The sequence below is a fragment of the Leishmania donovani genome, chromosome 35, assembly GCF_000227135.1.
Source record: "Leishmania donovani BPK282A1 complete genome, chromosome 35".
Classification (NCBI taxonomy): Eukaryota; Euglenozoa; class Kinetoplastea; order Trypanosomatida; family Trypanosomatidae; genus Leishmania; species Leishmania donovani.
In genome coordinates, this window is record NC_018262.1 from 1,613,282 (window position 1) to 1,641,226 (window position 27,945).

At 58.1% G+C, this 27,945-nt stretch overlaps 8 protein-coding genes across 8 annotated transcripts; all 8 read left to right on the plus strand.

The window, feature by feature from the left end:
- Positions 1–4,083: 4,083 nt before the first annotated feature.
- On the plus strand, positions 4,084–5,268 carry LDBPK_354070 (Bem46-like serine peptidase; the record flags this gene model as incomplete). Its single annotated transcript, XM_003864937.1, has 1 exon — positions 4,084–5,268. One exon carries the CDS (start codon positions 4,084–4,086, stop codon positions 5,266–5,268), a length of 1,185 nt encoding a protein of 394 aa, XP_003864985.1.
- A 2,290-nt stretch (positions 5,269–7,558) lies between these two features.
- LDBPK_354080 (ATP-dependent RNA helicase, putative) lies at positions 7,559–9,631 on the plus strand (the record flags this gene model as incomplete). Its single annotated transcript, XM_003864938.1, has 1 exon — positions 7,559–9,631. The coding sequence occupies one exon, from the start codon at positions 7,559–7,561 to the stop codon at positions 9,629–9,631; it is 2,073 nt and encodes a 690-aa protein (XP_003864986.1).
- A 1,204-nt stretch (positions 9,632–10,835) lies between these two features.
- On the plus strand, positions 10,836–11,996 carry LDBPK_354090 (hypothetical protein, conserved; the record flags this gene model as incomplete). The annotated part of the gene is made up of 1 exon (XM_003864939.1): positions 10,836–11,996. The coding sequence occupies one exon, from the start codon at positions 10,836–10,838 to the stop codon at positions 11,994–11,996; it is 1,161 nt and encodes a 386-aa protein (XP_003864987.1).
- A 1,109-nt stretch (positions 11,997–13,105) lies between these two features.
- LDBPK_354100 (hypothetical protein, conserved) lies at positions 13,106–13,453 on the plus strand (the record flags this gene model as incomplete). The annotated part of the gene is made up of 1 exon (XM_003864940.1): positions 13,106–13,453. The coding sequence occupies one exon, from the start codon at positions 13,106–13,108 to the stop codon at positions 13,451–13,453; it is 348 nt and encodes a 115-aa protein (XP_003864988.1).
- Positions 13,454–14,992: 1,539 nt separating this feature from the next.
- LDBPK_354110 (protein kinase, putative) lies at positions 14,993–18,850 on the plus strand (the record flags this gene model as incomplete). The annotated part of the gene is made up of 1 exon (XM_003864941.1): positions 14,993–18,850. The coding sequence occupies one exon, from the start codon at positions 14,993–14,995 to the stop codon at positions 18,848–18,850; it is 3,858 nt and encodes a 1,285-aa protein (XP_003864989.1).
- A 982-nt stretch (positions 18,851–19,832) lies between these two features.
- On the plus strand, positions 19,833–20,672 carry LDBPK_354120 (hypothetical protein, conserved; the record flags this gene model as incomplete). Its single annotated transcript, XM_003864942.1, has 1 exon — positions 19,833–20,672. One exon carries the CDS (start codon positions 19,833–19,835, stop codon positions 20,670–20,672), a length of 840 nt encoding a protein of 279 aa, XP_003864990.1.
- A 1,255-nt stretch (positions 20,673–21,927) lies between these two features.
- Positions 21,928–22,944, plus strand: LDBPK_354130 (hypothetical protein, conserved; the record flags this gene model as incomplete). Its single annotated transcript, XM_003864943.1, has 1 exon — positions 21,928–22,944. The coding sequence occupies one exon, from the start codon at positions 21,928–21,930 to the stop codon at positions 22,942–22,944; it is 1,017 nt and encodes a 338-aa protein (XP_003864991.1).
- Positions 22,945–24,213: 1,269 nt separating this feature from the next.
- Positions 24,214–27,534, plus strand: LDBPK_354140 (hypothetical protein, conserved; the record flags this gene model as incomplete). The annotated part of the gene is made up of 1 exon (XM_003864944.1): positions 24,214–27,534. One exon carries the CDS (start codon positions 24,214–24,216, stop codon positions 27,532–27,534), a length of 3,321 nt encoding a protein of 1,106 aa, XP_003864992.1.
- Between the last annotated feature and the right edge of the window lie 411 nt (positions 27,535–27,945).

A 27,945-nucleotide genomic window follows, 5' to 3' on the forward strand; every position in this document is an offset into this window, starting at 1 on the left:
CAGGGGGTGCGCAGGGCCACCGAGGACCCTGTCCTGAGGCTGGCCAACGTCCTCCTCGAGCTCATCCGGCATGTCGCCTTGACCACTCCCCTATTACCCGCACGACAGACGCCACCGCCTCCGCCCTCGAGCAGGAGCATGGGCGCGGCCCGCGTTGGATCAGGCCATGCAGCTCACCCATGTCCGTGGGACGCCCGCCGCGCAGCACGCACCCGAGGAAGGGACGAGCAAGGACAGGAAGTGCCCGTGCGGCGTATGGCCCGATGCGAAGGCAGGCGGCTCGTCCTAGACGCCCAGGATGCAGCTGTAACCCCCCACCCTACAGAGACGGGTGGGCTGCGGTTGTATGCGCCTATCGGAGGACTCGCTCGCGGTGGAGTCACGCACTTTGAAGAATTTTTGTGATCCACCCATATGCGTTTCAATTTTGTTCTTGGCCTGAGTTCCGGTCACAGTTGCGTCATCTTGTACATGCACATCACTACATATGTATATATGAGTGTCTTTGTTTTTTTTTTGTGCGTGTATGTGTGTTCTTCGGCGTTCTGGTGCGATTTTTTTAGTCAATAGGCGGTGGATCCCTTTTTTCGTGTTGTTCTTGGTGGGAGAAATGCCTTCCGAGCCTCTTCGTGCTTTTGTTTCTCCTCCTCCCCATTTACTCCATGACGCTCTTTTTTTTCTTGATGTGGGGCTGTGGGCGTTCTCCGGCGCTGATGTCTTCTCGTGGCTCTTCGATGGAGACCGGCGATGGTGCTATCTGCAAGGGGGTCACTTCCGACTTCAGCCGTTGCAAATGGGGCGACGCTTGTACTGGAGACAGGCAATGGGACAGACGAAATAGCGAAAACCAAATGTAGAGGGAGTAGGGAGGCGGCGGGGGTTCCACGAAAGGTAAAAAAGCTGTGTAAGCGGAGTCTACGCTTTTTTTTTTTTTTTTTTTTTTTTTTTTTTGGCAGCGCCGTCCTCATCTCTCAGGGACAGCTGTCTCTAAATAAACGAACGCACGAAGACAAACTTTTTCCCTTTTTCGTGTTCTGTTGTGCGCTCTTAGAGTCCCTCAAAAGGCGTATGTTGGCTAGCTGGAAGCGAGCGCCATGCAGTGTGTTAGAGAGTGAACGGGATCCGCGTGCGACGCAGGACATTTTAAGGCTTAGACTGAAAGAATAGGCAGAGCATGTAGGGAGGGGCTGAAGAAAACAGAGTGGCTGCGTGTCCGCTGCAACGTTTAGACGTTTTATTATTATCATTATTATTGGTCAGCCCTCTCGTTTCGCTTACTGTTTTTTTTTCTTTTTCTTCGCCCCACCCTCTCCTCTTCTCGTTCTCTAAGCCAATTCTCCCTCGTGTTTATTTCCACTGGACGCATCAAACCGCGGCGATTCTTTGTGTGCCTCTGTTTTCTTTGCTCGTCCTCTTTTTTTTTCCCATATATTGTTCTTATTATCCTCTCACCCTCTCGCTCTCTCCGACTCTCTCTCTGTCTCGCTTCTCTCTACTGTCGATCTCTTCTCGTTCTTCTTTTTCGCATGCGTGGCGTGCCTGTGTGCGTGTGTTCTACCTATATACATGTATGTTGTACTTTACTTGACGTGGCATAAGGGAAACGAAGCAGGCAAGGAGTGAAGGTGGGGGTAACGAAAACCGGAGGAGAGCATAGGTATTTACCTTTTTGGAATGCGCTAGCAAGCATACAAGAAGGTGTGCGCGTGTGTGTGTGTCAGAAGGTGTGCTTGTTTGGCTGTGCGTGAGAGTACGTGTCTTTGCTCTATTTGCGTACATGCTGTCATCAGCCTATGTTTCATCTCTTTATCTCTTCCCGTCTACGTGTTGTGCGCGCGTGTGCTTTCGGCTTATGGGCTCCGTCTCCTCTGTCCCATGCTGCTGCTCCTGTCGTTTCTGTTTAAAGTTTGGCTCGCTGGATTTTTTTTTATCCTTTTCTACGTGCATGAGACACTCGCTTTTACCCATACATGTACACCTACCTGCAGGCACACTCGCACGTGTCTTCGTGGCTCTTCGTTTTTCTTTATGTGCTTTTCGAGGGAAGATGGAGGCTGGCTTTCCTTGCCCGAGTCGTCCGTTGTTCGCGCTCTCGCGCTTTTCTTTCACTCCCTTTTCATTGAACTTTGTGTTGTAGGGTGCAATGGCGGCGGTAGCACTCCAGCGCAGACAGACAGCCCGACGGTCAGCCACACACGCCTATACTCCAACAAGCGTAGTGGAATACCAACAACCTCTGTTTTCTTGCAGATACTCGAACACGCATGTAAGCACTCTTTCGCCCACATTCATGCACATTAAAATACGCCGCGGCAGCTCAAAAGACAAACGGCAAAAACGAAGAGATGAAACAATATAGGCAAGCGAGACGCACTACAAGAGTGACGAGGAGCCAATGCCATTGTCGTATGAATGGTACGAGGCGCTGCTGCTGCCCTCTTTTTGGAAAAGGTCAAGCCTGCGGCGGCCCCTCTTTCAATCGTCTGGGGTCGACTCTTTCCGCTGCCTTCTTCATGTGTGTTGGGAGAGGAGATACGCGAGAGAAGCTCATCCCCTAGGCCGGAACCTGAAGGAGCGGCAACAGGGATCGGAAGACCACTTCACGGCTGTGCTTCTTTCCACGAAGGACCTATGACGTCGGTACCGAGGAGCTGGGTAGAGCGAAAGACGCGGATTTGGCGCCACCTGACCTGCGCTCTCTGTTTTCCATTCGCCACTTCAAAAGAAACGCGCCGCGGCATCTGCGGCGCCATCCGCGGGTGGCCTGTGACCCTTCACCCCTCTCCGACTCTCCCCCTTCTGGGGATTGTGACTTTCTCTACGCTCTCGCCGGCAATGCCTGGTTCTTTTTCTCTACCACTCTTCCTTCTTGTTGCCTCTTTGCTTCCTTGCCTCTCTCTTCGCGGTGCACTACGCCAAAGCAGACGAGAAGAAAAGCAGTCGCCGTCATTGTATTGTCGACGCCTGCGCACGCGCGGTTGGTGTGCACCCAAGCCACCGAGTGTGCCCCCTTAGAAAAAAACAAATCGGCTGACTACGTTCGTCCCGTCTTTTTTTTTCTTGTCCCTGTACGCCTTCATCCTCACCACCGCCGGCTCGACAGTCACGGAAGAGCAACAGCAGAAAAGAAAAAAGCAAAGAGAGGTAAACGGTGCTCGAGGGAGAGTGAGTATCACCACTCTCTCTGCACCTCTGTTTCAACCGTTACTGCATCCGCTCCTCTCCGCTATCTGTTGCCCACCCCCCTTTTCCGCTCTTTCTTTTGGCAAGCTTCACATAGCCTCAACAGCGCTACTTTCCGTTTGCGCCTACATCTCTCTCTCCCTTCGGCGCTCAGCATCCTTTATCATCTTCATATCCCGCAAGCAAGTCGTAGCTGTGCGTGCTGACATACTGCTGCCTTTTCTCTCTTCGCCGCCGTTCTAGCACAACATACATACATACATACATATATATATATATATATATGTATGTATGTATGTATGTCTATTTGGACTCTCTGTGGTGACCATCTATTCTCTCTCTCTCCCGCTTTGCGCATCGCTCAGCTGTCCTTTGTTTTTGGTTCAAGGCAAAACAAGAGTGTCTGAAGGTTGCGTGAGGAGCTTTCAATAACAAGGTGGCGAGAGGGCAACACTCCCAGACTTTATTTGGTCTCCTTGTCCTTGCGTCGCATCGTTTTGGTGTTCTCCGCTTGCGCTGTGTTGGGCTCCCGCGCACACGCGCCCCCCCCCTCGCCTGCGCGTCCTTTGGTTTTTGTCGCCTCGTCGGCGCGCTTTCTTTCGCACCCTTGCCCGGTTTGGGGTGCTTCTCCTACCGCGCTTCATCCAGTTTGCTCGCTAAACAGAAAGGTAGGGAGGTGGTTGGGGGGAGGGGGAGGGAGCAAGGAGCAAAGGAACGGCGACTTCGGCTGCACGCCTTCGCCTGCATTCCTTGACATCATCGAGCAGCAGCATTCAAGGCACAGACTGCGCGCATGCGTACGTGCCAAAAAGACTCACAGTCACTTCTCCAAGGCGACATCTGAGCTTGGACTCCAACGCCAGCACTTACAACTTGATCTCTCCTAGCGAAAACGGCACGATGAGCTTTGGCGGCTTTCTTCTCTCGGCCGGACTCTACTTGGTCCTGGTCGCCGTATTTGTGTCGCTCTTTCTGCACATCATGAGCTACCGCTACCGAAGTCAGCAGAACCGGCTTCTCTACTACCCACAGATTCCTCCAGAGAGCCGAGAGGTCTGCGAAGACCCGGTGACGCTCGGCATCCCCTATGCAGAGCGTGTGTGTGTCACCACTGCTGATAAAGTACGATTGTCGGGCTACATGCTATGGCCAGCACCTGCACCGTCCACGGAAAAGAGCGGCAATGCAAGCGTCCCCGAATCGATCGGGCGCGCATCCTCGAATGCGGCCACCGCAGAGGGAGGCACGCATGCAGAGGTGGATGCATCAGGTGGCGCTACAGACAGTACCAGCGCCGGCAGCGTGGTGCCTGGCAGCAGCAGAAGCGTTACCATGTCGAGCGGGATGCCGAGTTTTGTGATGCTGTACTTTCACGGAAACGCCGGTAACGTCGGCCATCGCCTGCCTCTTGCTCAGGCCTTTGTGGCCCACCTGAAGTGCGCGGTCATGATGGTTGACTATCGCGGTTTTGGCCTTAGCGATGACTCGGAGCAGACACAGGAGACGTTGGAGCTGGATGCGCAGGCCTGCTTCGACTATCTGTGGCAGGATCCTCGTGTGCCGCGTGATCGTATCATCGTCATGGGCACCAGCCTCGGTGGCGCTGTTTCGATTCACTTGGCTGCCAACGAGCGGTACGCCCGCCGCATAGCTGCTGTGATTGTAGAAAACTCCTTCAGCTCCATTAGCGACATGGCCTCTGCACTGAGCCGGCCAATCCTGACGAAGCTGGCGAGTCAATGCCCAGGCCTTGCGGTGGGTATCTTCGAGTACTACGTCAAGCCCCTGGCTCTGCGGATAAGTTGGAACAGCGCGCAGAAGATTACTAAGGTTGTGGTGCCGATGCTCTTCCTCTCTGGTATGCGTGATGAGATAGTGCCACCGGAGCAGATGCGGACACTATACAAGGCCGCGACGAAGTGTCTGCGCGATGGCAACGGTAGCGACCTCACCGTCCCGCTGCGTCGCTTTCTCGAGTTTGAGGACGGGCGCCACAACAACCTGCCGCTGATGCCCGGTTACATGAGCGCCCTGCAGGACTTTGTCACGGACGTGCGCAACGCCGGAGCTGCTGCTGTCGTTTGATATTGGCAAGACGGCGTGAGAAGAGCAAAGGCAAAAGGGAAAGCAACAGCATCAAAAGCATGTGCGTAGGCGATGATACCGCGTGTGCTGGAAAAGCGGAAGCAACTAGGATGGGGACGCAGATTCTCTGACCCCTCAACCGCTCTTCCCACGCCCCGCCCCCTGTATCTCGGATGGTCTGCCGCTGTCTCGCTTCTACTCGCGTGCCGCGTCACGTTCTCCCTTCAATCTCCGCGTCCCTTTTTGATGATCGTTGCGGAGGCTCTTTTGGGCGCATAGGCGTACGTGTCAGGGGAGGAAGGAGGCGGAGGCAGTCAAGGAGGAAGTGATAGAGGAAGAGTAAGGGCACAAAGGTTGTCGACACGCTGCATGGCGCGGCCATGCGCCACGCGAGAGGTCTGGGGCCGGTATCTGCTTTTTCAGTTTTTTTTTCTCGGCGTGCCATCATCTGCGACTGGATTGCTCACCCGCCTTGTCTTCTCTCTGGGTTTCTCTGACGCGAAGGGAGAGTGTGGAGGGCTGGAACACAGAGAGGTCGAGGTTGGTGTTTAGGCAAGCACCCGCACGTAGTCGCTGCGAAGTCACGCGCTGATGCGCATCAGTGATGCCTTCAGCAGCCGACGCGAGGAGAGCTTTATCTTGTACAGTCTAAACACCTCGCAAAACGAAGAGGGACAACACCGCGCTAGAGGGCTCTTCAAGGATGTGTAGAGGCGACCTACCCTCTACATCCACCACCCACACCGGGTCACAAGAGAGGGAGACGAAAAGGAAAAAAATGAAGGAGAAGCTAACATGCCGAGTAGAGCGAGATCAAACAGAAGCAAGGCTTTCCTGCACCTGTGTCTGACTGTGCATGTCTGCATTTGTATTTGCATGTGGTTCACGTTGCTGCTACCGACAGACACAGCTCGAGCTGGTGTTTACGACTTGACTGCCTGTTTGCCTGGGTACGGGCAGCGTCTTTTCTGCTTTTCCATTCCTGATTTTGGCTCGTCACTCCTTTGCTTGTGTGTGTGCACCTCGTGTATCTGCTGGTGCCCTTCGGTGACTGCAGGCGCTTCGCAAACGCCCTGTTTCTCCCCCTTTTTTCATGCCTGTTCGCACACGCACCGGTATGTTTTCCCGACTTTTCTCGACTGCGACGGTCCAAGATGCTCTCCCTCGTTCTTTTCTTTCGTCGCTCAGTGTGTTTGTGTTATGTTCTGCCGCCCTCTTGCCGAGTTTCTTGCGAGTGCGCAATCGTGTGAACGGTAGACTTGCCTCGCCGGGCTTTTGTGCTTTGCTTGCTGAGCGGGAAAATTTTTTTCTTTTGTTCTCTTTTCCGCGTATGCTCCGGAATCGAGGAAGATGCGGATGGCAGGGAAGGCAAGATGAGTGGGGAGAGAGAGGTCGCTTGCATGACGGAGCGGCTTCCATGCGGGCTGCTCACTCCTCCTTCCCTACCTCCCTGTTGCCTTTGCCCGTCGCTTCCTTTATTACCATTCCTCGCTCTGCCTTCCCCTTCTGAGAGTCATCTCGGTGACCTCTCACTTGCCGTCTGTAGCCGTTTTGCTCCGCCAAATGGTATCCTTCCAGCGTTCACCTTCGATCTTGTCTCGAACAAGTGACCAACTTCGAAGCCCCAACGATCAGCCGAACACGCGGCAACACAAAGCAGCCGCGGGGGCAACTAGTCGAGTCTTTTAGACCGGTGCACGTGTGCGGGCTGGTAGCTTACTCGTGGGCTGCACCAGTTCGCTGTAGCATCCATTCCCATGTATCTGGTGCTATGCGAGAGCGTTGTTTTTTCAGGTCCCAGGGCGACTGCTTTCTGCGCCGGTGTGCCGCGGAATTCGCCGAGGCCCTTGCTTTCCATGTGGCCGTCACGCGTGGCGCGTGGGGCGACTAAGCTCCTTTCTTATGTGCGCCGTCTGTCGCCACATTCCCTCCACCTTATTCTCCCGTGCCTTCTCTATCCTTCGCTGCGGCTCGCGCGTGCATCGCCGTAACACACACACACACACACACACACGCACGAAAAGCACGAAAAGCACGAAAGGAAAACAGCAACGGAATCGCCGCTCGAGAAAGAAAGAGAACAATCACACGACCACCGGCACCGCCTCAACCGTGCCTCCCGTGCCCGCACTGCCGACCGCGTCCCTCTATACCTTTGTGTGTGCCCTCACTTCCTACCGCGCCCACTTTAGCTTCGAAGGCCTCAAGTGCCGTTGGTCGTGGTAGTGGGGGCACCTGTGTGGTGCTTCGCTGAGTCGCTGCCCTCGCCATGGCGAACACATGGGAAACGATGAAGGGGGTCAAGCTTAGTGAGCCGACCCTCGCGTTCCTCCGCGACAACATGAAGTTCACGACAATGGCTCCTGTCCAGGCCCGCACCATTCCACTCTTCCTCACCAACTACGACGTAGTTGTGGAGGCCATCACCGGCAGCGGCAAGACGCTCGCATACCTTATTCCGTGCCTGGAGATGCTGCTGCGCCCACGGTGCCGCGAGGTAGCAAAGGAGTACAAGAACGCTGTCTTCGCCGTTCTCGTGCTGCCATCGAGGGAGTTGGCGCAGCAGGTGTTTCAGATTGTAAAGCGCATGTTGCACTTTGTGACGAAAGAGTACAAAAACGGCAGCCCGGCGAACGGTCTTCCCGCCTACTCGTACCAGTGCTACATCGGCGGACGCGACATCAAGCACGACGTCGAGGAATTCAGCAAGCAGGGCGGCAACGTGCTAGTCGGCACACCGGGCCGCCTCTACGAACTGCTCGTCTCCTCCAAGCACGCGAACCTCTTTCACTTGAGTCAGTTCGAGCTTCTCATTCTCGACGAGGCTGATAAGCTGCTCGAGTTCGGCTTCCGGGCAAAACTGGATGCGCTGCTGAAGCGGTTGCCGAAGCAGCGCCGCACCGGTCTGTTCAGTGCGACGCAGACAAAAGAGCTGACGGAGCTGGCGCGGGCTGGGATGCGCAACCCGGTGTCGGTCACTGTCCGCATCAACTCCCTCAACTCCGCCGACAGCGACACTGCAAAGCCGCAGATACCCGAGCAGCTCTCTAACTTCTTCGCCTTCACGCGGGCTTCGCAGAAGCTGGACCGCCTCGTTGAGTTCCTGGCGTCGCACAAGGATGAGAAGGTGCTGGTGTATGTCATGACGTGTGCCAGCGTGGAGTGGCTCTACGAGGCGCTCTCGGCGGTACTGTGGAAAGACGAGGCGGACAACGTCTTCGCCCTCCACGGCCAAATGAAATTGGAGAAGCGTCAGAAGGTGCACCGGCAAGTGACGAAGCGCTCGAGATGCGTGCTCGTGTGCACCGACGTGGCGGCACGCGGGTTGGATATCCCGGAGGTGGGCGTGGTGGTGCAGTACGACCCGCCGGTGGACCCCAACACGTTCATCCACCGCATCGGCCGCACGGCGCGCATGGGGCGCAGTGGTAAGAGTGTCGTCTTTCTCATGCCGCAGGAGCTGGAGTACATCAATTTCATGCGGCTGCAGAACGTACCTCTCCAGGCGCTAGACGGGGAGCGGGACAGCGTCGACGCCGCCAAGGATGCGGTGCGTAACATGAACGCGCGACGCACGCTGCTCAGCTCCGAGCTGCCGGATAAGCGGAAGGCGATTCACCAGGCGCACCGTGAGAAGCAGCTGAGTCGAAGAGAGCGCCGCCAGCAGCTGCATGAGGCGCATCAAGCGATGGTTGAAGGGAAGAGCCAGCGACTTGCGAAACGGAAGGAGGTGCTGGGCGACATGTGCGCGAGTCCCTCCATTCTTGCGCTGCGGCGAGAGGAGTGCCGCAATGAGAAGCTGCTGAACCTCGCCGCCCGGGCCTTCGTGTCGTTCCTGCGGGCCTACAAGGAGCACGAGTGCCGCTACATCTTTCAACTGCAGCTCATTGACCTCACCGACCTCACGCACGGCTTCGCGCTTTTCAAGATCCCCAACTGCGGTGAGATCAAGCGGATGCGTGTGCTGCGCATTCCTTTGCAGGACGAATTCGCTCCGTTTGTGAGGCAGATGGCTACTGAGCTGCGGGAGAAGCGGCAACGTGCTTCCGAGGAGCATTCAGCCGCGGCAGCTCTGGACGGCGGCGGCGATGACGGCCGAGACGCGAAGAGACACCGCACGGAGCGCAACGAGAAGCTGGAGGCGCTGAAGCTGCTGAAGATGTCCAAGTCCGAACGCAGCCGCGCCTGGAAGCAGGCAGAGCTGGACGAGCTGCTCAAAGATAGCTATTACGTGAAGATGGAGAGGCGCGGAAAGGTAAACCGGCACGTGGTGGACGAGAAGATGGGCGTGAAAGCAATCGAGAACTCTTTCATGAGTGCGCGAGAGCGAAAGGAGGCGCAGCTTGCCCGCAAGGCGCGCTGATCATCGCCGCAACACATCAGGGACAACACGCCGCATAGGAAAGGACGAAAAATCAGAGACAAGGAAAGATGGATCGTGCAAGCGCTGCAATCTTCGAACGCTTCCTCTCTGTGCGTGCCTTTCTCTCTTTCTTCCCACACATCTCCGCTGGAGTGGCGCTTCTGCTCCCAGCACCTACGCACTGCTGTCGATGCATTTGCAGCAGTATCATCCGCTACGCTACCTTGGTTTACCGCGAGAAAAGGAGCCGACAGACCTCATGAAAGAACGGCAGTCGGCAACGCTCGCGGGACAGTGTTGTCCGTGCCCTGAGCGAGAGAGAGACGCGAATACATTAACTCGATTAATCAAGTTGGAGGGAACGCATCGACGGGGTCAACTCTAATGTGCAGCGAAGCGTAGGTCAGACGCCGCAAGCGCGGGCTTGAGCACGAAAGTACAAACAAACGCAGCAGCACAAGCAGAAGGGAGAAGGAGGGGGGAGCTGAGCAAAGGAAGTACGCTGCAGCCGCGCTGACATCACTCACTCGTTGCACTACGATAGCGTTGGCGCATCGACTCTGGACTGCTTTTGAAGTGGGGGGCCCAGCTAAGTGTTACTCTTTTCTTGACCTTGTGTGCTGGCGTGCTCCGCAGACGACGACAGCCTGCGCGATGGCCTGCCTCGTTGGCTGTGGGACTCGTGATGGGGGATGCCGGCCGTCTTTGCCGCTCTTTGCCTCTGCACCGACGACCTCTGCGGGCCGGATGAGCGTTACCATCTTTCCACTCTCTCTTCCTTCTTCTTTACCGTTCGTGTCTCGCCTCTTCTCGGTACTTCTCTCACCGTGCAGCAGCGCGCGGCAGGCCAGGGATAGGGAAAGCATCCCAGCACCACTGCACGTGCGAAAGAAACGGAAGGCGAAAGCATACATTCACCGATTGAAACTCCTTCCACGCCGAAGCACACATCGGCGCAAACGCTTTGCCGGCGGACACTCTCTCTCTTTCACTGACCGGGATGCGCATCTCTGCGCATGAATGGACAGCGTAGCGTCAGCTCTGCCCTTCTCGTGCGCATCTGCCTCTCCTATTGCTGGCCGTTCACCGTCTTCCTTTCTCTGCGTTCTCACCCGCTTCCGCTTTTGCCATTGACTGTGACGTGCAAGAGGCCGCTCCTCGTGACTGTTATGTTGTGGGCTTATATGAGCTGGGGGCATGTGTGATGCTGAAGGATTACTACGCTATTCTCGATGTACTGCCCCACGCCTCCGGCGAGGAGATTCGCCGCGCCTTCAAGCGTCTGGCGCTCCAGTTCCATCCGGACAAGGTGGGCAGTGGCGCGGCGACAGAGTTGACCTCCACAGTAGATGCTGACAGGCACCGTGTCGCCGCAAAGAGAGATGAGAATGCATCAGCCAACGCAAGCGTTGCGCGCTCAAATGCAGCGGCGGCCTCGTGCCAGCCCCTCTCGAGGGACTTCACGGACATTCAAGAGGCCTACGAAGTCCTGGGTGACGTTGCGCGGCGCTATCTGTATGACATGAACTACCAAGAGCTGTTGGCCGTACAGCAGCAGCGTCAGCAGGAGGAGCGAGAGCGCTGCGACTCCCACGCACGGGCTGTGGCGGAGGCGGCTCGACAGGCCCGCGAGCGTGAGCGCTTGCAACAGCAGCAACAGAGCCCTCAACCGCGCAACATCAACACATTTTCCACAATGGAATCCATCGCCGCCGGGGGCCTTCGCGCCAATGCCCCTGGCTCCTCTCCGCCTCAGCACGGTGCACCCCATACTCTCGGGCGAGGAGCGGAGGACATCGGTGCCGCTTCGCCTACCCTGCCACCCGATGATGCGCCTCAGCGCAGGCAACCGTGTCAGAAGCTGGCGCCAGCAGAAAAAGAGAAGGATGGTGACTGTTCGCTAAGAGACCTTGAGCGCGATGCGGGTGGTGGCGGTGGTCTGTCGCAGGCTCGTTGCTGTTTCACCGCGCCGACCCGGCCACGCGAGGTCGGCAGCCGCCCCAAGGAGTGCCGAGCAAAGAGACACGGGTGCGAGCGCGATACTAACGAGCGTCTCACCTCGAGCCACACGCAGAGACGCCTCAGCTGTGCTGACACCAAGCACGCACGACAGCACATGGCAGCAACCGTGCCGGCTATGTTTGTGCTGTCGAGTTCCTTGCCGTTCAGTTGGGGTGAGACGTCCGCGCAGACGTGCCCGTCTGTAGTCGAACCTAGCGGCTCACGTGGGAGGCAGTGGCACCGTCACACTGCGCCGCGCAACGACGGGGAGACTGAAGAGCCCGAGTTGCCGATGGAGTACTACTATCAGCGCTCTATCGAACGAACTCTGCGCGTGTTTTTCAGCGTGCCTCATGCAGAGTGAGACATGGTTGTTTCTACGTTTCTTCTGTCTTTTCCTCCCTGCGCATTTTCTGTGACACTGCTTGGCTTGTTTTTGCTTAAGCTGTGTTGTTGAGTCCTTCACAAGTGGGCAATATGGATCGTGTGTGAGTATGTGCGTGTGTTCTTGGGCGGGCACGTGAGTTATCTCATATATGTGTGTGCATGTGCGTATGAATGCCCTATATATATATATATATATATACGGCTGTTTTGGTTTCCTTTTGCGTTTTCTTTTCTGCATCACCGCTAGACCTGACATCATGTACCATAGTCTTTTCTTTTGTTGCCTCTTTTCGGGCTTTGTTTGTACTGGGTGGAGCCCCCTCCCCCCCCCCCGTACTTGCCTCCGTCTCCTTCCTTCACCTCTTTCTGGATTTCCGAGAACACTCGGAAATCCAGAAGCCCTACTGCCGGGGCGGCAGCAGCAGCAGCAGCAGACACACTCTTCTCTGTTCTCCTTGCGCATTGTGCGCACGCTCATTTTTGTATTTTCTCTGTGTGTGCGTGCGGTGGCACTCATCCTTTTCCCACTGTGCTGCGCTTTGCGCTCGCCGGTGCTGTGGCGCCACAACACCGGCGAGCGCAGGGAGGCAAACGAGGCAACAAACAGAATACGCAACTCGTCCCCGTCTTCTTGCTCAACTACAAGAAGAATGCGCAACGAAAAAGAAAAAAGAAACTCGCATACGCAGAGGGGTAGGGGAAGGCACTATCACAGTCAGGGAGAGGGTTTCACGGACTCAACTTCTTGCGATGACAGAACGTAGAACCACTGCTCAGCAGTTGGTGTATCGCGGGCGTGCGCCTCGTGCGCAACGACATGGGGTGCCCGCCCACGAGGAGGCGGGCAAGATTGAGGAGGCTGCGTACTTTTTACTCTTGTAAAGATGTGTGCCTTGCCCTCCGCCTTAGCGGCTTCCCTTGCGGATATGAATGCCCCCACCCTGCGAAGGAGGCGGCATCGCTCTAGCTCTTCTCTTTGCACGCACACGCAAATGCGCATACGCCTTTACGATTTTCCCATCTCCCCCAATGATGTTTTTTTTTTCTCTTCCTTCTGGGAGCTAATCAAAGGCTAGGAAACCAACGATGACGACATCGACTCCATCGGCTGCGGCAGCTGGCTTCAAGGAGCGCACAGAGGCCGATATGGCCCTTCGATTCCTGAACCACTGCCTCAGCAACGCCGTGCAGGTGCACTATCTCGTCATCAGCTCCTTGCGAGGGGGCGATTGGAAAACCTCCACGCTTCTGGAAGCTGAGGCGCAAGCGTACATGCGTGCACTGCTTGCTGTGTATGCGGCCAGCAGCGGATTTCGACGCCAGCTCGTGTCAGGGGACTCCTTGTACTACCTTCAGTGCTTGACAGATGAGGCAACCCGGACCGATTTTGTGCGTGTTGCAGCAGCGCCGTCTTTTCCCTTTGCGTGTCCTTGATAAGGGCGAGAGGAAAGTGATGCGACTGCTGCATACTCGGACACTCCCCCTGCTCCTGACGCCGCTGGTGGCGGAGATGCTTGTAGCGAAGAGTGCCGTGCGAGGTTGACCCCTCCGCATACCGGCTCTGGAGTGACTAGAGCACGCAAAAATACACACACACACACACACAAACAGACTTATATGCAGATCGGTGAGGCAGAACATGGGGCCCCACAGCACTACAGTTTCCAACATATAGAGGCGCCACAGAGAGGAGGAGGCGCTACGGCGTGGCCGGGCATGCTTCTCGGGGAAGAGGGGATGAGACTGTCTCGTGCAGCTTGTGCGCGCGCGCCCCTCTCATTCAGCGGCGGGGCGGCGCAGGCTGTCTGCATCGGCCTATGTGCGTCTCTCTCACACGCTCTGCTTGAGAGCCTCATCGCTCTGGAAGCAGGGAAAGAAAAAAAAAGAATGGGCCGTGCGCTCTCTTGGTGTATTGCTCCATTCGCGTTTGTGCGGGTCTCCCCCCTCCTGTGTCTCCTCCTTGCCTGGCTGCATCGGCACCCATGCTTGGAGCGTATCATTCTCCTCGCCTTCTCTCCTTTTCGTTGTTGCTCTTCCTCTGTTGTCTACTCGACGTGTTTGAATGCGGGACGGATGGACGGCCAGAATAAACGGCCGAAACACACGCGCACACACACTGCGCCACTGTGCACATACTCAAAGAGTGAGCGAGAGAGCGAGAGAGCGAGAGGGAGGGAGCGTACAAAGTAACAGGTTAGCAGACAGACAAGCATACAAGCGTGCTCGCAGACACACCGTGCGCCAGCAGAGGCACAGAAACCCCTTCTCACAGACTTGCCCCTTCGGAGCTTTTTTTTGTTTCGGAAAGCCCCCCCCCCCGCCCTCACACACACTCACACACAAACATCCAAATCAACCGCATGCAGAGTTTACTGGCACTGTAGCCAACATTACTGAGGTTACTCCTTCGCATTGCCTTGGCCGTTTGTTTGTTTTTTCTCCTGCACAGTGCTCTACCATACATTATAGAGAAGATCAGCTCATATATATATATATATATATATAGCACTAGTTTCTTCCTTGCTGACTGAGTGGTTGCACCTGCGGATGATTTGTCGGCCTTCCTATTGTTATTATTTTCCCTTCTGTTTTGCTCCGTTCCGGGCTGTTATTGTGCTGCGTCTTCTCTATCTGTGCTTCTTGTCCTGCAAGTGTGTTTGCGCGTCTTCTTCACTGCCCTGCTCATATTGCTCTCCTCTGTTTTTGTCTTTGCTCTTCATCTGCTCCTGCCTTGTAGCTCAAGTTGAGAAGCGCGTCGTTGTGCCTTGTTGCTGACGCGTGTGCCGGCGTAGACTGCTTGCACCTGCACTTAACGCAGCGCATGCCAGCGCCGCATCGAAAAGCTGCGGTTCACACGGAAGAGAAAGGAGGTAGGGAGGGTGGAAGCGCGGCTTTAGTGGCAGAGTTTGCTGTCTATTGCAATCAAAGCAGCCCCAATCAACTACCACATATAGACGCTGGTGCGATCACGTGATGCTCGGCACAGTCGATGCGATCGACTACGATGGGGACCGCCTGCACAAGGTGGTGCTGCGATTCCCTGCTGTGCGTAGCGGCGAGTCGGAGATCGTGAAGGAGGTGTGGCCGTGCGAGCGCATTGGCCAGGGCTCCTTCGGCACGGTGTACCGCGCCGTCAGCAGCGACTATCCACGTCTGGCCCTTAAAATTTCAACAGGCAAGAGTACGCGGCTTCGCCAGGAGCTAGATGTGCTGAGTCGCGTGTGTACGAAAGGGCGGCTCCTGCTTCCGCGTTTCGAGTTTGGGGCGCTCAACAAGACAGCGGACTTGATCGTGATCGGCATGGAGCTGTGTGTTCCGAGCACGCTACACGACCTTCTCCTCAGCACTCGTATCACCAGCGAAGCGGAGATGCTTTTCATGGCGCATCAGGCGGTTCAAGCCGTCTCGTACGTGCACGCAGAGGGTTGCATCCACCGCGACATCAAGCTGCAGAACTTTGTCTTCGACCTCGATGGTAACCTGAAGCTGATTGACTTTGGCCTGGCTTGTAACTCGCTCAAGCCACCGGCAGGCGACGTGGTGGCGGGCACTGTGTCTTTCATGTCTCCGGAGATGGCGCACAACGCCCTTCACAAGGACAGGCGCGTGAGCGTCGGCGTGGCTGCTGATGTATGGTCGCTGGGGATTGTCCTCTTTTCTATTTTCACGCAGCGGAACCCGTATCCGGCGCCGGAGACGCCGGCGCCGGCAGCGGGCAGCGCCCCCGGTGGCGCGGGTGCAGCGGGCGTGACCGGACGTGGAGACATCACGCATGGCGCGGAGGGCGAGAAGGGCAACGACTTGAGTCAGCAGCACCGCATGAATGAGCGCCTGCTGCGCCGCGTGGCGGCCGGGGACTGGCAGTGGCCTGTCGGCGTTACAGTGTCACAGGACCTGAAGCAACTTGTAAACTCCATCCTCGTCGTCAACCCCGAGGAGCGGCCGAGCGTGAGCACGATCCTGGAGAACAAGTTGTGGAACTTACGGCGGCGCTATCCACCTGCAGCTGTGGCGGCATTTCTCGGCGTGCAGGATGACTTCCTGCTGTCTCACGATGAGGCGCACCTGATGCGTGCGGTCGAGGAGCGTAGTGCCGGCGTGGCAGCGTCGTTGCGGAACAGTCGCCTACACAGCCCCGCCTCGGCCTCCAACGAGGACAATGGCGAGACCGACGCGCAGCACAGCAGCAGCGGCAGCGCGCGCAACGGTGGCCTAAACACATCTGGCGCCACTACATCTCCAGCGCGCAGCTCTCTCAAGGTGGTGCAGCGCTGCGGCGAGGGCGGCATTGATGGGGCGGTCACAGTGCAGGTATACGACGTGCGCGCCAGCACCCGCAAGCGCAGCAAGCCCATCCGCGAGATATCCGTCGTCATGGCGGAGGAGACTGCCAAGACGCGACGATCCAAGTCCGCCCGACGGGCAACGGGCGCCGTGTCGGCTCCCTCGTCGCGCGTCGTCTCACGAGCAGCGTCGACGGAGTACAGCAGGCGAATAGCTCCTCCGGCTGGCGCGAGGTTGCAGTCTAGTGCGGCGCATACGTGTGCCAACAGCGGCGACGATGAGGGTGAGGCGGAGGCGGAGGCGGAGGCGGTGAACCGTGGCACCAGCACGTCGCAGCGCCACAGCCGCGGTATGTCGCCTGTGCGTCTGCAGGATGCTCTGGAGACCGCCGGCTCAGTAGCAGCCGGGCAGAGGGACAGCGTAGGCCACCCCAAGGCATTGGTGGAGCCGTCCTGTGCCACGCCAACTCTGCTCACAAGCGGCAAACAGCAGCCTCTCAGCGAGCACATGCGCCCCGACATTCAGCGCAGCGGGAGTGTGGAGCTGCTGGAGGATGCGGAGGCGCCAACTGAAGCGAGCGCGATGCCCACCTCGCACAAGAGGGCTGCGTCGAGCGGCAAGAAAAGGCGCGACGCGTCTCTGCGCCAGCCTTCCTCGTTGATCCTCAAAGGCAGCACCCGCGACTTATCCGCTGATGCCCCGCGCAGCACGACGACAGCGGCATCGACACAGGCGTCCACCTCTCTGCTGGCGAGCCGCACTACATTGCCGCTTTCAGCCGTAAACCCATCCCCATCGTCTTCGCGGCAGGCATCGCTGAGGCGGCAGGCATCTGCTAGCGCCGCCGCCGTCTCCTCCGCACAGGGGTGTGCAGGCCACAGGGGATCATCGCCGGTGATGAAGCGTGCGCAGCGTGTCGCGCTCGAGCTTGGTCTGGATGTTATCTGGCACGACGAGGCGGACCACCGCCGCGCGCTTTCTGCGATGCTGCTGATCGAGCATGCGTGGCTGCTCGCCAGCTTTCGGCTGACCATTGAGGAGGACCAGGAGCGCTACAGCATCACGTGGCTCGCAGAGGAGCAGGAGAAGTCCGCCGCCCACCCACACCGTTTCAAAGAGGTGATGCAGGTGATGAGCAAGAAGTATCAATACGGCTTCGTTTGTGACATGTGCGACTATGAGTTTCTCCCGACTGGCCCAGGGGAGAAGGACTTGCACTTCTTTCACTGCCCATGCGGCCGCGACCTGTGCCCAGACTGCTACACAGCGTATCAGCGGCAGTGCACGTGCTCCTGCTGCCGTGCGGTGCACTCAAACAGCTGTGTGCTGCGGGAGCACCTCTTGCTGACTGGCGGAACTCAGTACTACAGCGGGTCGAGAAAAACGAACGCAGCGGCGCGGGCTGATGCTGTGCGCGGCTCATTCCAAGCCGCTGCCAGCCTCAACGAAGAAGCGGAGAGCGGGGATGAGGCGTCGGCACCGCCTGAGCCGCCGCGTCGTCGTGGCCGGCCCCCCAAGCAGGACAAGAACCGCTCTGCTGTAAAGCAGAAGGGCAGCCGAGCAGCCAAAGACAGCAGCCGTCGGCGCCGTGGTGCACAGGACACCCTCGACGTGAGTGTGGACGATGCGCATGAGGTGGAGCAGATTAACCTACCTCGAATTTCAATCGCTGCGATGCAGCAACAGGAGGAGCGTAGTAGCAACGGCTCGCACCGCGGCGGCGGGACTGCAGCCGTCGGGGTAGCCCCGCGACCACAACGGCCAGAGGACGTGGAGGTAAAACAGCGACCAGTAGAGAGCGTCCCGGAGGGCCCGTGGCGGCCGTTCGCGCGCTTCAAGAAGGATCGCCGAGATGAGGTAGCGCAGCAGCCAACGCCGGAGGAGCGCGACGCGTTGCTGAATGGGGAGTGGATTCGACACTTTTACTTGTTTCCGCAAGCTGAGCCGGAGCGCGTTGCTGCCTCCGGGACGTGGGCGGAAGGGGAGGAGGAGCCGTACGCGTTCGTCTATCACGCGCAGCCGGGCCGCACCGGCGCCATTTTTCTTACAAGTGACTTTCCGATGCACTCGGCAGTCTTTTCCATGCTGGAGCGGCAGTTCTTCGTTGTGAATCAGGTGGATACGGTGGAGGGCGTCGACTCCACCCGCGCCACATCGCTGCTCAAGGCGAAGGGTCACCCGGAGCTCCGGATCGCTTTCCATGCGCTGCAGGACATCGTAGCGTATGACACAAACATGATGAAGCAGCAGCGTACCCCTGGCACCGTCTCCGTGTACCAGGCACCTCGCAGCGCCTACAGCTGCAACGGCGAGCCTTTCCTGTACGTGCGGTGGTTCCGCTTCAACGAGAACCGCACCCTCAGCGCCTTTCTTCTCTCCAACGGCGCCGTTCAGGTCTTCGTAAACAACGAGTACGAGCTGCGGTGGTTCGACGAGAGCCGGAAGTTCCTCATCCGCTACAACGGCGTGTGCGAGTTGGTCGACGACGGCACTTTTGCACTGGCACCAGGAATCAATCATCTCCTCTACGACTCCTTCGACGCGTAGTCTGGGGTGGTGAGTGTGTGTGTGTGAGAGAGTGAGTTCCGCAGATTGCCTTTACGTCGTTTCGATCACGGGTGCAGAGGTCGTGGATGCGGAAACAAAAAAGGTTGCCGCGACGTGCCGCGCCGCGAGCTGATATGCTTTGTAACTTTATCCTCCCTCCCGCTGCGTGTGCCGCTTCGCCCTCGCACAGCTGCTTTTTTTTTTTTCTTCGCTTCTCTTACCGTTTCGTTTCGCTCTCACTCCGTTTTTCTTCTCCGTGTGCAAGTGCGCGCTAGCCTCCGTGTCTGCGTCCGCCTCGCCGTGCCTTTCGAACCAGCGCGTGTGCGCACCGTGAGAAGCTGTGTGACGGCGCTCATCGCTCGTAGCCCCACCGTCGGCGTGTGCCGCGACTCTTCGCGAGACTTGCTTCACTCGGCGGACGTCTCTAACATCATTCTAACACTGCACACTCACATGAGAAAACACACACACACACACACAAGCGAATAACACGACAAAGGATTGGGCGGCGAACAAGACAACAAAACGCCTGCCGGGCAGCCACCCGCCCATCCAACGGACGGGGACTGCAGCTCTATTTCTGGCAAAAGGGCATGAAGGGTGGTGTGCTCACTCATCTGACCCTTCTCCACCGCCGGCACCGATGATTGGCTATTGCGGGCACAAAAGGAGAGGAGGATGCGGGGCGTGCGCGTGCACCACTTCAACGCCGACCACGTGGAATCCGATTCTCTTTTCTCCTCTTGTTCTACATTGTCTCCTCCTTTTTTTTTCTTCGGAACTTAAACTCTTTATCGTTTCGACTTCGATCGCCTCTCGCGCATGCGTTCCCGCTTGCGCGTCTCATCGTCGTTGTCGCTCAGAGAACAGAGAAGGGCCATTTCTGCTTTGTCTTCCCCGTCTAAGGGGGAGAGTCGCCCTATAAGCACACAAGCACAGACCAAACACTCTGACTGATTTTTTTTTTTGTGTGTGTGTGCGCATGTCCGCGGAGACGTTTCGCGAGCGTACGTTGGCGACGCAGTACCAGCCACGCCAGCATCTCCCGCCCAACTTCAGCGATGTGCTGAAGGAGTACGCGCGGGAAGTGCTGCGCAATCAGCCGTCGGATATTCTGGAATGGAGCGCGGCGTATTTCAAGAAGCTGGCCCTCGAGACGGACCCGCTGCAGGCAAAGCAGCCGCCGCCGGACCATTACACCCCCCTCGTCGAGGACCCTGAGCGAGCGATACTGGCGAACAAGATGGTGAAAGTGTTCTCGACGATGGACGTATCAGAAAGTGGGCGGCTACCCGTTTCAGAGGTACGGCGAGCGCTGACGGAGGCATTTGAGCTGACGGAGTCTCAGGCGCTCTACCTTCTTACAGCGCCATTCACGACGATCATCGAGGACGACGGTAGCCGCATGACAGGTGATGCCATCGAGTACAGCCCCTTCTCCCACGCAGCGGTGCGCACTATTCAGTATTTTCAGCAGCACCACGACTTCTCCTTCGACGTGGACAGCAGCGACACCTGCGCAACTGTGCACGGCATGAACCGCTACGACATCGAGCAAGGCTTTCTGCGCATCTTTCGCCTCCTCGATGAGGCGGGGACGGGCCGCCTGCTTCTCCAAGACTACCAGGGCGCCTTGGAGAACGCACCGTACCACCTGACGCACCGCGACATTTGCGTGCTGCGCCTCGAATGTGACACGTGCGGCGGCGAAGGGGACACGGGGCCGCGTGAGGTGGAGTACGAGAAGGAGCTGCCGCACATGTTCGAGCGCCTTCTGCTTGCCGAGGCTTTCAATCTCTTCGAGGAGGAGGGGCAGAGCTAGGGCAGCGCAAGAGGACTCTCGGTGCATCGCATTCGCCATGTGCTACCTCTCGCTCCTTCCACGGGCACTCGACACCTTTTTTTTTCCGTCCCGTGCACTCTCTCCCGCACACCACACGCTCACACACAACCATGTGCACGAAAAAGGTGTTGAGGAAGCGCTAACTGCTCCCATGTAAAAATATCGACAGCAGCGTGCCACATCAGCAAGGGAAGTGGGGTCCAGGAGAGACGGATCGATGCCGACCTGAAACGAAAATGCTACTAACCTAGTCCTGTGCACAGACACACAAAAACACACATACGCACAGCTACATCTAGAGCCCAGTTCTCTCTTTACTAGTTGATGCCGAGCACGCCTTTGTCTGTTCTCTTCTCCTCCTTTTTCCTTTTTCCTCTTTCCTTCTTCCCGTCTTGTTGCTTCCGCCAGTCAGACAGATGGGCGCTGTCTCTGACCCCTTCCAACCTTTGTACGTTGTACATATGCTCCGCACGTTGCGCATGGATGCTGTGTTGTTGCAGCCAGCGCAGCCAACAGCGAAACAAACAAAAAGCAAGGCTGCGCGTCACGAAAAGGAAACACACGTGCAGAAGTGTTTCAGAAACGTGCCGAGGGAGGAGCGATGATGATGGAGCTCGCGTCCACGGCGAGCGACTGTCGAAGCTGGACGGCTGCCTCTCCCTCTTCTATGTACGTGTGTAACACATACGGCACTCTTTCTGCTCTCTCTCTCTCTACCGCAATGAGCTCTGTGCCTGTGTTGCGCGAAGCAGCAGCAGCAGCAGCAACAGAGGCCTTTCCACCAACGAGCACTTTCTGCTCGTCCGGTAACCGTTATAAAGTCGGAGAAGGGAGCGTTTGTTGACGGCATGCACTTCTCCGCGCCACTTTCTCTTTTTTCTTTCTCCTTCTCCATCGTCCCCTTCCCATCCTATCCCCATACACATGCCCTCTTCCTCCCTCGCATACCTTGTCGATCCCTCACCCTCGCACTTCCTCTACTTTTTTTTTCTTCGCCCACTCCTCGATCCAACGCCTTGCTCGTCCCAAGCGCGTGCGAGTGTCGCGGGATTCGTTATCCCGTTTTTTTTTTTGAGACCCATACCTTCATTGCTTCCTCCCTCGTTTTCACTAGTGTGTGTGTGTGGGGGGGGCGCAGCGAGCACACGCATACGTACACACACACACACACACACACACAACCATATCGGCGCACGAACCGTTGTAGAGGAACCTTTAGCGGCCCTGGGAGGTGATGGACACTCATGCCTTGCTTGCTCTCGCTCAGAGTGCTGTGGACGCCGGTAATGTAAAGGCTGCCTGCGAGTTCTACGAGGTGGCCCTCGCCCAGTCTCCAAACAATGACGAGGTATTGGAGGCCTATGCGGAAGTCATGATCCACAACGTCCAAGACATCCCTCGCGCTCGGCAGATGCTTCGCCATGCGATCGACATCAACCCGAACCAGGGGTACGTGAAGTACCTGAACTTAGCGCAACTGTGCGAGGCAGAGGAGGCACTCAAGTGCTACGAAAAGGCGTACGGGATTGCAAGCCTCATGCTGCACGGATGCCGAAAGAAGAAGATGAAGAAAACACTGCAGGAGACCATGGCGACCATGTGCTGCGCCGTGGCCGAGCTCTACCTGACTGACCTCTGCTTCGCAGAAAATGCCGAGCAGCAGTGCGAGCAGGCTGTGAACCGCGCACTGGAGCTGAATAACGATATTGTGGAGCCGCACCAGCTGCAGGCGTCCCTCCGCCTGAGTCAATGCCGCCCCGACGAGGCGCTACAGTCGCTGCGCCGTGCTGTAGACGCAACACATCGCCTCGGCGAGGAGCATCAGCCCACGTACGAGTCTAAGATTGAGCTAGGCCGACTTCTGATGCAGGTTGACCCAGCCGAGGCTTTTCAGTTCCTACTGGAAGTGCTCCAGTATGGGGACAACAACCCCTACGTGTGGTTCCTGCTCGGCGAGAGTGCCCGTATGCGGGGACGATACGCTGACGCGGCGCGCCTGCTGCGGCGGGCGCGTGTGATGCTAGTGGTCTCCGGCGGCGACGCAACTGCGCTGAGCGAGGTGGACGCCGCCATCAGCATTTTGGTGCAGGAGATGGGTGGCCCGGAGGCGGCGGCGCAGGTGAAAGACCTAGATCACCCCTACCCGCTTGAGCTGCTCGAGGCAGAAGACGACCAGGGCACAGAGGAGGACGGAGACGGCGACCTGGAAGAGCCGGAGCGAGAGTCGTGCGACGATGAGGACGACGCCTAGTGGTGGTTTTTCTTTTTGACAAGCAAAAAAAAACTAAATAAATAATCTTCTGCTCTCATCACCACTTCGCCGTTGCACTGCGCCAATCGTGTGTGTTTGTGTAGTTGTGTGTGTGTGTGTGTGCGTGTGGGTGGGTGCCTCGCGGTGTCTCTCTGTGCTTCTTCATGTCTCTCACGCTTCGCCCTTTGCTTTCGTGGTCTTTCCCCGCACACCACCTCTCCATCTCCCTCTCCCTCTCCCGTTCCTTCGTGCGGGGTGTGCGTTTTGCGTGTAAACATAGGCGACTAACATCCGTAAGGCTGCCGAAGCACACACACACACACACACGCGTCGAGTGTGGCCTTGAGGAAGACACAGGGATGGCGTGGCAAGACGGACACACAGAGGCTACTCTCGTGCGCACAGGTGCAAGTTAGGCGCACCAGGTGATCTTGCGTCGGGCACCGTTTCCATCATTTCGGCCTCTCTCTTCTGATCGGCCGCATATCCTGTCAGGGCAGCCGCCTTCGTGAGACGGGGAATAGAGGCGCCAGCTCGCCTCTTGTCCTACCGCCTCTCCTCGCACCTCCCTCCTCCTGCTGCCCTCTAAAGCGGCGGCGCCTTTATCTGGGCTCATGATCATCTCTTTCTCCTTGATATCCTCTTGCTTCTTGCTGCATTCGTGTACTGCTGCCTCTTTCCCTCTTTCGTGTCAGCGCGTATCCTTTACATGCATCATCACTGAAAGGGTTCGACGCTGGACTGCGCGTCGCCGGCAGCGCGGGCACAATAACGGACCTCCCTTCAAGCGAGTGAACACGATTAGGGGGCGAAGCTGCACACAGGCGGCCAATATACGGTTTGGTGCTCCGTGAGTCTGATTTGGCCGCCCTCCCCCTGCTACAGGTGTGCGCGCGAAGTGAGGAAGCGGCCGAACACGCACGCACAAGCATCACAAGAAGCCACCTGCGCATAGATTCATACAACGTGCATAGAGGAAAGGAAGGCGAGGAGGGTGTGAAGGTCAAGGCGAGCGGCACACGGGCCCTCTTTCTCCCCTCCCTCCCATCCCCACACAAACACAACTACACATTCACAGGTGCGCCAACAACAAGGGATACCACCTAGCGCTGCTATCTCCACTTGTACACGCCGGTGCCCTCCAGCATTTGTTTCTTGCCTCTGCATGCATATGTTGCCCTCCCCTTTCCTCCGAAAAAAAAAAGAAAGAGCAACAGTTTACCGCTACGTGTCTTCTTCTCCTTACGCTTCCTTTGCGCTGTCGCCATCATGAGTTTGTTCACGCAACGTGGACGCGTCGAGGTCTCCTCGGGCGACAGCGAGCCGGACTCGATTGCCTCCACCGTCGTTGACTCTGCCGATGAGCTCATCGAAGGGCTCGCTCGAATGGCCTTGGCCGGGCACTACAGCGGCGGACCAAGAGCGTACGAAACTAACCAGCTCCTCCAGGGTCGGGGAATGTCCCGTCGCCCACGCGAGGTAGCGGAGACAGGACTCAGCATGGGTTCATCGAGACAGGTGATGCCCACGCCTTGCGCGATCACTACTCCTCCAGCCTATCAAGCATGCGCGCGGTCGAACAGAAAAGGTGGCGCTTTCGTTTCTCCATGCACTGCTCGCGACATGGACGAAGCGGAAAACGACGCGCGCGCGTTCGAGAAGATGTACCGGCATCTCGCCCGCGAGTACCTGAGAGGAAACAGTAGCGTCTACCACGCGGTCAGCGAGGCAGAGACGGCGGGGTGCGTGGAACATGATAGTGTAGCCAGAAGAGGCATTGCAGGTCCCTCGCTTTCCATGAAGCCCTCCCCCGCGTGCAAGCCACGCCGCAAACCAGACGAGCAGGCTCAGTCGCGGCTTTTGAAGCCGAACCAGGCTCAACTGGCACGACAAGTGGAGAAGTACGAGAGATGCAAGAGGCGCGATGAGGAGGCGCGAAGGTATCCGAAGCCCGTGCGTGTGCCTGCGGAGGCAGTCAAGCGAGGGACGCGGCTCTTTCTCGAGGCCCAGGCGAGGGCCGACAACGTGAAGCTGGCGCAGGAGGCGCAGGCGAGGCAGAAGGCTGCACAGGAGACGAAGGAGTGCACGTTTCACCCTTCCGTGTCGGCCTACGCGGCGCGGTTCGCGGCGGGTGGGGCGTACTACCCGTTGGAGAGCCGGCTGGAGGACCAGGCCGCGCACGACGAGAAGCGACTGCGAATGCGGCTCGAGCGAATGGTGGAGCGCGAGAAAGAGTGCACCTTCAAACCCACCCTCTCTCCTGGAACGGAGGAGCTGATGTCAAGCCTGCGCCGCCGCCGCCGCCAACGCTGGCATCACCGCCGCTCTTTCCGCACACCAGAAACGGGCGAACGCGCGAGGAGCAACCGGAGTCGGCGAGCGTCACCTCCACGACATGAGCCGTTTGAGCCTGGGGAGCGACTGTACCGCGACGGCGGCGAACGTCTCCTGCGTCAGCAGGTGCGACTTCAGAGAGCAGCAGCCGAGGAACAGCGCCACGTTGTCGGTGGCGGGCTGACACTTTCTCACGCCGACGCCCAACAGCTGGCCGACCGCTTCACAGCTTGGGCGGCGGCGCGTGCGGCGAACCGAGAAGAGCTGCGCATTGCTTTGGAGCAGCAGGAACGCGAAACGCCACGAGCCGCCGCCAAGCGAGAGGCGACGGCTGGGCGAGGAGGTGGTGCTCTTCGCAGCAGATCTTCGTCGAATTCAAAAGGCCCAACAACCGCGCCACGCTTCGCGCAGCTAGCGAGGAGCGGCAGTGGTAGCGCTTACCCTGCGGCGACTGATGCCTCGGCGCCGCTGCCGCTCAAGATCAACAACGACTTTGCTTCTCCCGCGGGCTCAATGAGAGCCTACGTGGAAAACGACAATCTAGCGGCATCGCGGGTGCCGTCGGATAGAGCATGCTCGCCATGGCTTCCCTCAGACGCCGTGTGCCCGGCGACAGCCACTAGCTCCCCTCGTAGTCTGGCGGCGCCGGCGGCATGTCCTGCGGCGAACGTGTCGGTGCACAAGGAGCTCCTGCGCATCCGCCTCGGTGCTCTCTTTTACAAGTACGCGGTTTCCCCCACAGCTAACGCAGTGTGCCTCGCGCAAGTCAAGCAGCAGGTCCGCTGCTACTACCCAGAAGACTCCGGCATCGCCGCAGCACTTGCGTCTTCCTTTGCGGATCGGCAGCAGCCCATCACCAAGACAGAGTTCATGGCAGCGCTCGCGCGCTACGTGGCGCAGTATGGAATACAACCATGGTGTCTGCCACACCGCAGTGACCCCAATGCGATCGTGGCTGTGCCTTACAGCCCATCAGATTCTTCTGCTGCCGATTCTGCGGGTGCCGTGACGTCGAATGGCTTGGTGAGCTCTGGTGACTCGCTGGGGGCGATGGATGGCGACGCGCCTGTGTCTACCCCGCCATGGGGGAGAGGGACAGGGGCCGTTAGCAGTGCGCCGGGTCGCCGGAGTGAAATTGGCTGCTCGGTGGTTGCACCTGCAACGGCACACGCCTCTGAAGGCGCAAGTGACGAAAAGCCGGCTCGAACGCATATCTACACCGTCCCTGTGCAGGCTGACTGCTCTCCGCCGACATCCGCACCCGCCACCGTGACGCCAAGCTGCGCTGCAAAGGCAAGCGTGGCGAACACTGCGGCAACACTGAGGCGTGAAGCCTCCGCTGGCAAGTCGAGGGAGCCTCGTTGCGGTAGCTCGCAAAGTCGCGTTGCCTCGAAAGACACGCCGCCAACAAAGATTCCAACCGCTGCTGCTGACTTTGTGCGCGGGTATGAGGACCACGTGCAGCGGCGGCGTCGCGCCGTCGACCGCGCGCGTGCGGCGAGCGAGGCAGGTCAAAAGAAGGCGTCGGAGGAGTGCACGTTTCGCCCCACTTTGACTCCTCGCAGCGTGGTGCTCAGCGAGATGAATATGGAGAAACGAATGGCCTACGCGCGTGAGCTGCAGCTGCGACGACCCGATCTCTACTCGCTCAGTTCTTCAGTGCTGGGGGCGCGGAGCGACGACGATGGCTTACCTCGCGCCGCTCCGTCACAGAGAGACGCGCGAGCCTGTGACGCGCTGGCCTCCACGCAGACACCTCCGCCGACACCGTCCACAAAGCACCCATCCGTGTCGCTCTCTAGCACGTCTCCACAGTTGGACTTCAGTCCATCTTTTGAATTGTCGAGTCCATCCTGCAGCACGCCGCGGCACGACAGCGGAAACGTGTCGTCAAAGCCTGCGGCAACGCCGTCGCCTTCACATGAGGAGCAGTTCCCCGGGGAAGCGGGCACGCGTCGAGCCGTAGCCAAGCTAGAGCAGTTGCTAAGCGATGTGGCGGGCAAAGAGCGCTCAACGCAACCCGCTCAGGAGGGAGCGAGGGCGCCGCCGCCTTATCCTCCAGTGCACGCGGGCGTTTCTAGTGTGGCACATGACGGTGCGACGACTGCGACGGACGGCACCGATGTGACACAGACGCTTTCCACCGCGCCGTTGTCTTGCTTTTTCGCGACGAAACCGGCGCAGGCTGTCTTGTGTGCCGAGGAGAAACATCTTGAGTCGCGGCACACTGTAAAGGCTGCGCGCGTTGCCAACTAAGCGACAGCGAGTGCGGCGAGTGTGTGCTTGTCCGCGGTTCCTTTCTTTTTCTTTCGCAAGTTGTCTTCTGCCCGTGGATGTCTGCTCTGTACTCGTGTCTCGGAACTGCCATTCGCTTCTCGTGGGAACACAGGCTCGCCTCAGCGTTGCTGATGAGGGAGAGCAGCGCGTAGGGGAGGGGTGAGCTAGACAGATAGAGGGAGGGGAGAACGGGGGGGGGACTGGATAGCTGCACGATCCCGCGGTGCATCTGGGTCTTCGCTCCAGCACCGGGTACGCAGCCACACACAGACAAGCGCGCACTGATCGCGCAGTTCTCAGAGAGGCTCAGCGTGGCGTCTTCTTCTCGTCGTTTTTATCTTTTCCCATTGCTTGCTCTGATTCGTCGTGGCGTGCTTTTCTCGACTTTCC